This window comes from Pseudopodoces humilis, chromosome 7 (assembly GCF_049639895.1).
Source record: "Pseudopodoces humilis isolate 2021_Gansu_Grassland_sample_001 chromosome 7, ASM4963989v1, whole genome shotgun sequence".
NCBI classification, from domain to species: Eukaryota; Metazoa; Chordata; class Aves; order Passeriformes; family Paridae; genus Pseudopodoces; species Pseudopodoces humilis.
This window is the reverse complement of record NC_142206.1, coordinates 8,613,548-8,625,647: the sequence shown is the minus strand read 5'-3', so window position 1 is coordinate 8,625,647 and position 12,100 is coordinate 8,613,548. Positions and strand designations below refer to the sequence as shown.

At 50.9% G+C, this 12,100-nt stretch overlaps 3 protein-coding genes across 5 annotated transcripts; 2 read left to right on the top strand and 1 right to left on the bottom strand.

The window, feature by feature from the left end:
- Window positions 1–750: 750 nt before the first annotated feature.
- On the bottom strand, window positions 751–1,740 carry LOC102100568 (mas-related G protein-coupled receptor member H-like). The gene has a single exon (XM_005531789.2). The coding sequence runs from the start codon at window positions 1,738–1,740 to the stop codon at window positions 751–753; it is 990 nt and encodes a 329-aa protein (XP_005531846.2).
- Window positions 1,741–2,332: 592 nt separating this feature from the next.
- Window positions 2,333–3,881, top strand: LOC148183963 (mas-related G protein-coupled receptor member H-like). Its single transcript, XM_088057443.1, has 2 exons — window positions 2,333–2,343; window positions 3,383–3,881. Exons 1-2 carry the CDS (start codon window positions 2,333–2,335, stop codon window positions 3,879–3,881), a joined length of 510 nt encoding a protein of 169 aa, XP_087913569.1.
- A 2,085-nt stretch (window positions 3,882–5,966) lies between these two features.
- Window positions 5,967–9,895, top strand: LOC102100388 (uncharacterized). Of its 3 annotated transcripts, none has more exons than XR_015772931.1 (3): window positions 5,967–6,357; window positions 7,896–8,015; window positions 8,321–9,895. XR_015772931.1 is itself a non-coding variant. In XM_014260410.2 (3 exons), the coding sequence occupies exons 2-3, from the start codon at window positions 7,896–7,898 to the stop codon at window positions 9,181–9,183; spliced, it is 1,056 nt and encodes a 351-aa protein (XP_014115885.1). In that variant the 5' UTR covers window positions 5,967–6,357; the 3' UTR covers window positions 9,184–9,895. The 3 variants fall into 3 exon arrangements, 2 of the variants coding, with proteins under 2 accessions (XP_014115885.1, XP_087913957.1); XM_014260410.2 differs by having other exon boundaries at window positions 8,248–9,895; XM_088057831.1 differs by lacking the exon at window positions 5,967–6,357 and adding an exon at window positions 7,603–7,805 and having other exon boundaries at window positions 8,248–9,895.
- Window positions 9,896–12,100: the final 2,205 nt, after the last annotated feature.

Here is a 12,100-nt window from a genome sequence, read left to right as displayed (position 1 = left end):
AAAAAGGCACAGGACAAACTTTCTAGTCAGTGTCTACTAAAAAAGGACAGAAAAGCCCAGTTTATTTTATAAATGCTAATTCCAGGTGGTTTTTGGTATAACACTGCTGTGCTTAGGTGAATAACATTTCCTCCAAGGATTCCAGGGGGAGCAGGATCAGCCCCTGTGAGACTGACCCAACTATTTATGGGGATTTAGCACACTGGGCATATCCTTCTTCATCTCTCTTGTCCAAGCAAGTCCCTTGTCATTCTCAATCTCTATTTTTTACTTTCTTCCTTATTTCCTTGTTTTCTTTCATTCTTTCTTTCTCTGTTTCTCTTCCATTCATTCTCTTGCTTAGAGTTCTTTTTTCTTTCTTGTATTTTTCTTTATTTTTTCTTCCTTTACTTTTTCTTTCTTATTTTTTTTCTCTCTCTCTCCCCCCCCTTCCTCCTTTTTTCCCTTTTCCTCTTTCTTTGTCTCTCACTTTCACTCTCTTTTTTTCCACTCTCTTTTCCCCAAATTGTAATTTTCACCCATCTCTTACTCCCCACACACCAAATCCCACCATCACCAACACAGCACCCCTTGCCCTGTCCATTTTTGCAATCTTTGCTTCATCAACAGAGTTTATTCCCTATGGCTGGGACAATGAGGGTTGTTCCATGGGGAATACAGGAACAAGACGGAGCTCAGAGCCATGTGCTCCCTTACTTCTGGCTGTCTCTGAGGTGCCACATCTCTGGGTGCCACATGTCCAGAAGTGCCTCACAGAGCTGTCACCTCCACCACAGTGTCCCCAGGGACGTGGCTCCCCTCGTCACTCCTGCCTTTCTCCTCAAACACCCTCCGCAGAGCGACTCTGACGGAGCGCTGGAAGCGGCGCCGCCGGCAGCTCCCCACCAGCACGTAAATCACTGGGTTGAGGGTGCAGTTCAGCAATGCCAGCAGCAAGGAGGTGTTTTCTGGGAATAAATCACCAGAATCAGGGAGATTGAGGAAAACCTCCATGCAGAAAGGGATGCCAAAGGCGAAGAACAGCACGATGTTGAGCAGGATGGCCACAAAGAGCTTCCCTGGCTGCCGCCTCCGGGAGCCACAGCGCAGCTTGAGAAACAGGAACAGGTTGGAAACCAACATCATGAGAGAAAAAAACGTGGAAATGGCCAGGGCTACACCTGCAAGGACGGTCTCAGAGTCTTCAGTATAGGTGTAGGTGACATAGAGGGAGGAGACAAAAAGCCCTGCGAGGGCCCAGAGGGCTCCGCTGACGATGCCCGAGAGGTGCCGGGGACGGTGGCAGCGGTACCAGATGGGGCAGAGGACGGAGATGCAGCGCTCCATGCTGAGAGCTGCCAGCAGCCCCAGGCTGCTCAGGTCAAACAGGTGGCACGGGAACCCAAGGACAAACACAAGATGCCTATAGTGATGAATAAAAGGAAGCAAAGACGTGCAAAATACTGCTAAGGCCAGAAATGCCAAAATCAGCAGGAGAAACAGGAGGAGCAGGGAGAAGTCAGCAACAGCCAGATTTAGGATGTAGACAGTGAAAGGGCTCTGCTTTATGTGGAAGCCCACGAACCACATGACCACTCCATTCCCTGCCAGCCCACAGAGGGAAATCCCCAAGCAAACCCCTGCAAAGGCAATCAGGGTGTAGGGAATGCTCGAGCATTCAGATGTGACAAACTCCTCCCAGTCCAGAGATCCATTAAGTGTATAGTTCATGGTGAGGTTTGTTGTGCTGTTCTCCTCCATGGTGAATGATCCTGCTCCCGGTGGCTGCCTTCCCCCTTTCCCACCACCTCCTAGGGAGAGATGGGGAACCAGAGGGAAATAAGGGACATCAGCATTCCCAGCACTTCCCATCTGGCCACACAGCCCGCACCAGCCCCAGGAAGAACCCATACTCCTGCAGTGCCCAGGACAGGCTCCCACCTCTCCAGCCCTGACCCTGGACAGGAGGCATCTCCCACCCGTTCATCCTTGGACTCCTACCTCCAGCAGGAACAGTGCTGTCACAGCAGCACCAGGAGAAAGGATTTGGGGATGCTGCTGGAACCACTGTCTGTGCTTCTGCCTCATCCCTCCTGCCTGGGTGCAGCCCTTGGCCCAGAGATCACATCCCATGGTCAGAGCCTCCTCTCACAATCTCCCCACATCAGTGACAGCTTCCCATCACATGTCTTGGACAGAGATCTTGTCAGAAGGAGGTGGCCACATCACCTCCTTCCTCTGCCACTCTCCAGTGTCATCCCACCATGCAGGGGGCTTCTGGCTTTCACTGTGTGTGCCAGGTGGTCCATCCATCAATGCAGAAGGGGACATAAATCATTCCCAGGGATGGAGGATGGCAGAAGGGTGAGAGAGATGAGCCATGTCACTGCCTTCCCCTCCTCCCCCCAGTCCTTCATGAGGAGATGCTGATCTGTTATGATCCCATTAATGCAGGCGCTCAGGCTTTAGAATATTAAACATCATTTACTGGATCTAAAACAAAGAAAATGAGAGGACAGCGCAGATAATATTATGTCCCTTCAGGTGCTGGGAATCCTGGGTCAAAACTCTCCTCTGGTGAGGGCAAATCCTGTCCATGGAAGGGGTACTCCACTCTGATCCATTCAGCTTTTACAGGGTTTTCTGAATCCCTGAGAAATTCCAGACCTCATTAGATGCCAACAGAGCCCCTGAACAGCAGCCATGGGGATGAGCCCTGTCCTTGTGTCCACTTGCTGTAGGAAATCACCAGTGCCCAGATATGGGACTGCACAAGGGCTTTGCCCACAGCCTCTAATCCCAGCCTGTCTAATCACAATCATCAGCCTAATCACCCCTGCTGGGCATGTGTCTCCTCAGAGATTAGGTTTGTGGGGTACATGGTGCTGCCAAAGCGCTCTTATCTCCAAGGGGATCCTGCCACACAACCTCAGCCTTTCACAGCACAGGGACTGGCATTCTACTGCTTATTTTCTGCCCCTCTCTTATGTGTTTTCCATCTCCTTTGGAGTTGTATCCTGTGCTTGTCATCCCCAGGACTGATAGATATGTCAATGCGCGAGGTCCATGTGCTCTCCAGGGTGTCCAGACTGGAGGTTCAGGATTGGGAGCTAGAGGAAGGCTTGAAATAAGGAGAGAACTTAGGCTCAGCATCCATCCATGAGAGGAAGATGGAGAAAGGTGCAACTCCTGGAAGTTTCTCCCAGAAGGAAGTTGGAAGAAATCTTTGAGCACAAGGTACATGTCACTAGAGGCACTGAGCAACTTGTGCTGTTGCATGTCTACACATCAGTGATTTCTCACTTCTGAAGGTCTCTGGCTTATCTCTCTCACCCTTCTGCCATCCCTCTGTGGGCTGGCGGGGAATGGAGTGGTCATGTGGTTCGTGGACTTCCACATAAAGTGGAGCCCTCTGGGCCCTCGCAGGGCTTTTTGTTTCCTCCCTCTATGTCACCTACACCTATACAGAAGATTCTGAGATCGTCCTTGCAGGTGTAGCCCTGGCCATTTCCATGGTTTTTTCTCTCATGATGTTGGTTTCCAACCTGTTCCTGTTTCTCAAGCTGCGCTGTGGCTCCCGGAGGCGGCAGCCAGGGAAGCTCTTTGTGGCCATCCTGCTCAACATCGTGCTGTTCTTCGCCTTTGGCATCCCTTTCTGCATGGAGGTTTTCCTCAATCTCCCTGATTCTGGTGATTTATTCCCAGAAAACACCTCCTTGCTGCTGGCATTGCTGAACTGCACCCTCAACCCAGTGATTTACGTGCTGGTGGGGAGCTGCCGGCGGCGCCGCTTCCAGCGCTCCGTCAGAGTCGCTCTGTGGAGGGTGTTTGAGGAGAAAGGCAGGAGTGACGAGGGGAGCCACGTCCCTGGGGACACTGTGGTGGAGGTGACAGCTCTGTGAGGCACTTCTGGACATGTGGCACCCAGAGATGTGGCACCTCAGAGACAGCCAGAAATACGGGAGCACATGGCTCAGAGCCCCATCCTGTTCCTGTATTCCCCATGGAACAACCCTCATTGCCTTGGCCCCAGGGTATAAACTCTGATGTACTGATCTTTTTCATTTTCTTACTACCCCTAAATCAGATTTGGATTTATTCCTTTTGTTTCTTTTGAGCATGGTAACTCCAGCTCCAGATTTTGTTGAATAAACAACATCTGGGCTTTGCTGCAGGGTTTATCCCTGGGAAACAGTGTCAAAAACTGTCTCATTTCCTTACTTTTTCCCATTCTAAAGCCTCTGGCTTGTCCATGAGGAGGGCAGGTACCTGTCTCATACCAGAGCTCTTCCTAAGGCTAGCGCCTGCAAGGGTTGGAATGAGCCATGTGTTAACAGTTCCAAGAGCTCCTTATTCCTTCTGGGAAAAGCAGTTTGTGTCAGGCTCCTCTTAGCAACCCTGATGCTGAAATCTTGTCTTTTAATGGGCCAAATTGCCCCCTCTCATTCCATAGGTGGAATGAGAGGGCCCTGCAGGACAAAACTTATGATTTCTCTTTCAAATCTAATTTTGCCACTTGTATACCAAAATTTCAGTGGTACTGGACCTTCACCACACAGTTTCCAAGAAAATTAATGGAATAATAAATTCTGTGTGTGAGCTGGAGCACATGCACACAGCAGAGGGATGATTTAGGATTTCAGCAATGTCATTTCTTCTGAGAAGAGTCAAATCAATACTGCTCTCTTTGCTACAGTCCTTAGAAAGTTGCAAGTTTCATCTGAGTCATCTTCTACACTCCCTTGGGAGTCAGGCAGCAGCCTACAATTAATTCAAGGAATTCCTAGAAAGCTGAGGTGAGATGATTCCTACCCAGGCTGACATGCCTCAGGGATCTGGGATGCTCCTGCTGGAAACTGGTGCATGTGGTGGCCCTGGGACCAGAACTGTCACCTCTCTTTCTTGCTTACACCGTGTTTGTGTCCCCAGCTACGGAATCTCATATCCCCTCACCAGGCCAATCCTTTCAAATGCAAACACCTCGTGATCCATGACCTAATGGGGCTTCTAGAAAGTTAGAGAGGGACTTTGAACAAAGGCATGGAATGACAGGATAAGGGGGGATGTCTTCCCACTGAGAGAGGGTGGGTTCAGATTAGATATTAGAGAGAAATCCTCCCCTGTGAGGTTGGGGAGGCCCTGGCACAGGTTGCCCAGAGGGGTGGGGTCAGATAAAACCAAACACAAGTGCTCCCAAGTCTGAGGAGGAGAAGGATAAACTCTAATGAAGGGCTGTAAAGAGGATCACAGCACCCCAAAATCCGGTCTCTAATACCTTTCATTGCATCATCAAGGGTATTGGCAGTAATTAGGGTGGGCTCTAAGTGCTGATAACCTGGCTACAAGCAACTGATTGCAGTCCTTCCCTTGGGCTGTGTGAGCCTGCATTGGAGTGATAGAAATGGGAGTCCATGGCCCAGGGGTGCTCCCATGATCCCAGAGCAGGTTTTGGCAATGATGCCAGAACTCTTTCCAGAATGAGAGTTGTTTGTGAGAAGCACCAGCACTGCCAGAATTCCAGTGCCACCAGCATCCCTCTGCTGCTGGAGGGACATGACCTCACAGGGCAGAGAAACGAGGAATGGTAGAAACCTGTCAGGAGAGGGAAGTTGAAAAATGGGACACTGTCCTGGGAAGGAGTGTTTCTAATTAGGGGGGAATGAGGAGCCATTCACAAATGTTACAAACAGGTGGTGCGGTGATCGGCTCTCGCAAATGTTGAATGAATATTATGTGGGTTATAACATTAAAAGAAGCTCTGTTAAGACGCGGAGTTTTTCCAGTACGAGTACTGTGTTCATTCTGACAGCTGTATCGGTCCATGGAGGGGAGCGGAAGCCGGAGGGACTTCACAAACTGCGGGAAGGAGGGACGAGGAAGGAGCTGTGTGCGAAGAGTGGAATGTGTATGCATGTGGGGGTGGGCTCGCTAAGGCTCTATAAGGCCAGTTACTGCCGGGGGCGGTGAGCCTCTGGCCGTGGCTGAGCTGTTCCTTTTAACTTAGTTCGTCCCTTGTTGTAGTTTATTAAACTTTTTAAAATTTTAAGAAGTGAGGCGTCGTTTCTCACAGCAAAGAATTAGACCACTTGATTTGTAGGGGGGGTGGAGAAAGTCAAGATGAATAACCCCGAGGCTGTGGAACTCTGACGGAGCCAAAGTTGTAAAATCACTTCGGACTGCCTGTGACCCCAGGGAGCCTTGGGAATTAACAGCGGGACAGGAATGGGGAGCTCCTGGTGATCCGGGCACTTTCTCCTTCATGTTACTGACCTGGGAGGAGCCGCTTTGGGATGTGGATCCCAAAGGAGCAAGAAGTACCAGGAAGCGCTGCTGATCTGGACAGACCCCCTTTGCCTGCTGCTGCCCCACAGTGAACAGGTCAGTGGAATGTTTTCCTTTCTCCCAGTGCCACCTTCCTCTCCTCCAGCAGCTGCTCTGTTCCTGCCACCCTGTCCCGGTGACCGCAGGGCCCTCCCCAGCTCCTCCCTCCACTGCCCTGTGTATTTTGACATTGAAATAGACTGAAATAAATTCTCTAACACAATGTGAAGCATTAGGAATCAGGAATTCTTTACCTCCACTGGACACACAGAAGGATCTCTCCTTGTTCTGAGTGTGGTGAGACTTTACAACCATAGCCACATAAAATCATTAAAGTGTGTTTCTTATCTAACACATAAACATCACTTTCTTAGAATTAACTACCATGTATCCTCCTTCTTCTCCAAGTCCTTTCATGGTGCTGGAGGATCTTTAAGAGGGGTCTCTGGTTGTCCTGTTCCCTGAATGCTGTGATATTAAAGGTGACCTTGCCTTGAACTTTTCCTTTGGCCATGCGCTGTTGCTTCTTGATAGAGAACTCCTCCCAAAACCACTGCAGGCCTCCTAATCTGCTTCTCCCCTGGCTCCAGCCACGTTTATCATCCTGTGTTCTCCTGCAGAGCACAGGGAGCTGGTCTTTCCTCCTTCCTCCTGGGTCCTAGAACTGTACAGCCAGGAGGAGCAGACACTGCCGGGGGTCCTGGGTGGAGCTGGGCAGGACTGAGGCTGTCAGGGGGCAAAAACCAGCCCTGGGTGGGTTCTGGGGTGTCAGAGCAGGCAGGGGGTGTCAGAAGAGGATCAGAGGGGGGTTGGAGGGGGTCTGCCGGAAAACCCAGAGGACAGCAGAGACTGACAGGCCACACTCAAGAGTGGGGGAGTGGCTGCCATCTGGGAAATCTGTGGGATAGGGATAGGGATAGGGATAGGGATAGGGATAGGGATAGGGATAGGGATAGGGATAAGGGATAGGGATAGGGATAGGGATAGGGATAGGGATAGGGATAGGGATAGGGATAGGGATAGGGATAGGGATAGGGATAGGGATAGGGATAGGGAGCGGGAGCAGCTCAACTGTGCTTCCTTGGGCCCAGAGCAGGCTTTGGCAATGATCCCGGAGCTCATCCAGGAATAGGAGCTAATTCTGGGAAGCACCCAGCTGACTCATCAGTGCTGCCAGCACTGCCAGCATTCCAGTGCCACCAGCATCCCTCTGCTGCTGGAGGGGCCATGACCCCTCAGGAAAGAGAAAGGAGGAATGGTAGAAAGCTCTTGGGAGAGAGAAGGGAGTCAGAGAATGGGACATTCTGTAGGGAAAGAGTGTTTCTAATCAGATGGAAATGAGGATCCATTTGCAAAATTCTTCATCTGGACCTTTTGACAAAAGCCAATTCCTCTGTGGCAAAGAAAAAAAAAAAATTCAAGATGAATAACTGAGGGAGTGGAGCTCTGACACAGCCAAAGTTGTAAAACCATTTCCACCTGCCCTGTGACCCCACCAAGCCTTGGTGAGCAACACTAGGACAGGGCACGGAAAGGAGCCAGAGGGACAGGAGTTGGGAGCTCCTGGTGATCCGGGCACTTTCTCCTTCTTTCAGATGTTACTGACCTGGGGGGGATCCACTTTAGGATACAGATTCCAAAGGAGCAAGAAGTACCAGGAAGTGCCGCTGATCTGGACAGACCCCCTTTGCCTGCTGCTGCCCCACAGTGAACAGGTCAGTGGAATGTTTTCCTTCATCCACCTTCCTCTCCTCCAGCAGCTTCTCTGTTCCTGCCACTCTCTCCCAGTGACCACAGTGCCCTTCCCAGCTCCTCCCTCCACTGCCCAGCATTTCCCCTCTGCATCTCGTGCTGAACATCCCAATTCTCCCATTTCCCTCTCCCACCCCGTAATTTCTACCACCCACCTCCCCTGCACTTCTCTCCACTGAATCCTTCCCACTGCAGGGAGCCAGTGAGGAGCTGCATTGTCCATCCCTGGATTCTCCATGCACTGACTTCCCATCCACTCTCATCACAGCTGGGGGCCACATCCCACCGCCTGCCCAGTGTCCATCCATGGAGGTGAGCACTGTGTCCGTACCTCCCGCCTCAGCCATGGAAGGAGGTGATCTGTGTGAAATCAGTGTCATCAACATGGTCATACACAATGTGGCACTGTTCATCTGCCTCTGTGGGCTGGTTGGGAACGTGCCTGTCTTCTGGATATTCAGCGTCAGAAGTTGCACCGACTTGCTGGCTGATCTGACTACCACTGACTCCCTCTTCCTCTTCTTTGCGGTCCCCTACACCCTGCTCTGCCTGGTGAATGACGTGTTCTGCTCCACTTTGGTGCCCCTGAGGTGCTTGAACTTGCTTTTCCAGCTGTCACTGTTTGTCTACCACACAGAGCTGTTATGGCTGATGATCACCAACATCAAGAGGTACTGGCCCATCAGCTTCATATTCTGGCGCCACGTCTACCAATACTTGAGCGAGTTGTGCATGATGATAAGACCCCTGCACTGGGCCTTTTTCTATGCTGTCATTGATGTCATTCTAATAGCATATTTCCCACACCTTTCCCAAGTGAAATGCCAGCTGGTTTGCATGTCCTTGGACATCCTCAACCACCTCCTCTTTGCTGCACCCTGGCTCATTTCCACTGCAATCCTCTACGTTATGGTCATTTTTCATCCTCCACAGGAGAAACCCTCTAGTCTCGAACGCATTATCTTCTTCTCTGCACTCTACTCCTTCCCCATCAGCCTCTCCAATTTCATGGGGCACCTTGGCTACACTGTGGTGTCCTCTCAGGTGGTTTTCCTGTTCACCTGCATCCAGACCAGCATCAAACCCTTCATCTACTTCTGGGTGTGGTGGGTTGAGTACATAATAGTATGATGCCGCTCCATGTCCCTCTGGCTCTTCTTCCAGAGGGTTTTTGCTGAAAGTCAACATTGCCAGCAGCAATGATGCCACCATGGACACAGCTGTCCCAGATTGTTGATCCCCTCCACTACACTGATGAAGGACCAGTACAGTTGCTGAGGATTTCCTTGAGCCACTGGATTAATAAATATCCACGGGATCACCCTCCCCTGCTGTATTACTGCAAGAGAGGGGAGCAGGGGCATGTGGGACAGATGTCCTGCATGGAGCACACTGGAGTATGGCTTTCCTCCTCCCTCACAGATCCTAGAACACTACTCCGCCAGAGTGATCCAGACAGCTGTGATGCCAAAATTCCCCCTGGCACCTGGTTCCTGCATCCCACTGTGGTCTGATATCAATAAACAGCTTCGTTAACGCTGAGCTGCCTTCGCCCCCTCTGCCGAGAGTGTCACAGCAGAGATATCCCTGGTCCTGGGTGGCACGGGGCAGGAGCAGGGCTGAAAGGGGGAAGGTGGCTCTGGGGTGTCGGATGGGTCAGGAAGGGTCTGGATGCTGCCGATCCCAAATGTCACACCTGGAGGGCAGCAGAGCACAACGGGCAGCGCTTCAAGCTGGGGAGCAGCCACAGGATGGGATGGGATTGGATGGTGTCTTAGTTTAGGGCAAATTAGGAAGGAAAACTCCAAATGGGGATTTCCCCAGGGAAATGCCCCTCCCCACTAACTGGTCCGGGAAAAGAAAAAATTCCTTAGAGAGAAGTGGAAAAAGCTGTTTATTTAACAGAAATTGAGTAATATTAAATAATAAAACCTCTTGCTGTTCGATGGGCTGGCAAGTCTAGGAAGAAAAAGTCCTTTTCATGTGGTGTAGCTCGGCTCGCTCAGGTTCTTATCAGTCCCTCTGGCGCTGGAAAGTGCCGAGGCCCAGGCCCCGGTGGGCCAAAGGCGTGAGCTCCCGGGGTTTGGCTGGGTGTTCAGTCCAGAGCAGGCTTGCACAGATCCAAGAAAATTGGGGAAAAAAACAAACAAAGGTCCAGGGAACTCCTCTGCCTCAGCTAGCTAGAACTAACTAAAAGCCAGAGAGAAGCTCTGTCCCGCTGTCTGTCCGTGCTGCAGACACCACAGTCCAGGAGCGGGATGTGTGGGAGTGATGTTTTTCCTTAACACAAACTGCGCGCTTCTTCTTCTCCCTCTCTTGCTCTCAAAGCCAGTCTTAAAGGTGCAGAACTTAATATATAACATAAACCAGACGATTGGGGATACCAGTATCATAAAGTCACCCCAGGACAGATGGGATACCAAAATCAGACAGAATAAATTAATCTGAAATATTAGGCAGCAGGACACACATTGTTTCTGTTTGTGGGGAGACTTTACTGCAGGGGTTTTAGTCATTATAACCACACATAATCATTCAAAAGTCTTTCTTACGTAGTACATAGACACCATTTTCTTAGAACTGATTTCCATGCATTCACTTCCTACTGGAAGTCCTTTGATGCTCCTGGAGTTTCTTTAAGAGTGATCTCTGGTGGTTATATTCACTGAATGCTGCAATATTAAAGGTGACCTTGCCTTGAACTTTTCCTTTGGCCATGCGCTGTTGCTTCTTGTCACAGAACTTGTCCCAAAACCACTGCAGGCCTCTTTATCTGCTTCTTCACTGGCTCCAGCCACATTTATCATCCTATGTCAACAGCTTTGCATTCTTTTACCTTTTTGGCCACTTAGGCTATGAACAGTTCCAGGAGAGCTAAAAATGTTTATTTTCAATGTTACTGATAAATGTCCTGCCAACCCTCCCACCTCCTCTTCCCAGGCCACCATTTCCACCACCCTCTTCCCCTGCACATCTCACTTCTCTCCACTAAATCCTTCCCACTGCAGCGTCCTGCTGAGTCGTGTGGTCCATCCCTGGGTTCTCCAACAACTGACTCTCATCTGCTCTTACCACAGCCAGGGGCCACATCCCACCGCCTGCCCAGCACCCATCCATGGAGGTGACCACTGTGTCCCCATCTCCCGCCTCACCCACGGAAGGAGACTATTTATGTGGGAACAATGTCACTAATATGACCGTAGATGGTGTCAACGCTGCTGATCTGCCTCTGTGGGCTGGTCAGCAATGGGGCTGACATCTGTGTCCTCTGCACGAACCCTACCACCTTTTATATCATCAACCTGGCCTTCGGTGGCTTCCTCCTCCTCATGGTCCTCTCTTCCCTGCTCTACCTGAAGAAGGACATGTGCTGCTCCACTGTCATGCCCCCAACACATTTGGAGTCACTTTTCCACCTGTTGTAGTTCTCTTACAACCTGGGACTGTACCTCCTGACAGCCACCTGCATCGGGAGATGCAGATCCATCCTCCGTGGTGTTTCTCCCACCTGCCCTCCAGAGGGTGTTTGAGGAGCCAAAAAAAAACACTGCCTCCAACGTTGAAAACATTGACCCCAGCAATGAAAACACTCCCTTCAGTGATGATGCCATCATGGACACAGTGGTCTGAGCCTGTTGATCTCCTCCGCTGCTCTGCTGAAGGACCCTGGGACAGTGGCTGAGGGATTCCTTGAGTCACCTGATCAATAAATATCCACAGGATCACCCTCCCTGTGCTGGTGCACCTCCCACCCCCTTTTCAGGCCACACTGGGGTCTCCTACAGGCTTGTGAGGCCTCAGCTTTGAGGAGCAGCCCCTGGGCTCAGCTCCTCTGGCACTGATCAGAAATGCCCTCTGCTCCCAGGAACTGCTGCTGTCCAACAACCTGCTGAGGTTTGGTGAACAGCCTTGGAAATTATTTTACATCCCTGAATGGCACAACATCCCTGTTCTCACACTTCCACAGAAAGCAGCTGGCCCAAAGTGTGGCCAGGGTGAAACATTGTTGTGACTGAAGCCCATCTCTTGGGGCCCTGTGAACAGCGGC

Coding starts and splice junctions, on each gene's coding strand:
- LOC102100568 (XM_005531789.2), bottom strand. CDS start 1,740: ATGGAGGAGAACAGCACAACAAACCTCACCATGAACTATACACTTAAT.
- LOC102100388 (XM_014260410.2), top strand. CDS start 7,896: ATGTTACTGACCTGGGGGGGATCCACTTTAGGATACAGATTCCAAAGG. Junction 8,016..8,247: donor TGCTGCCCCACAGTGAACAG/GTCAGTGGAATG, acceptor TTCCCACTGCAG/GGAGCCAGTGAGGAGCTGCA.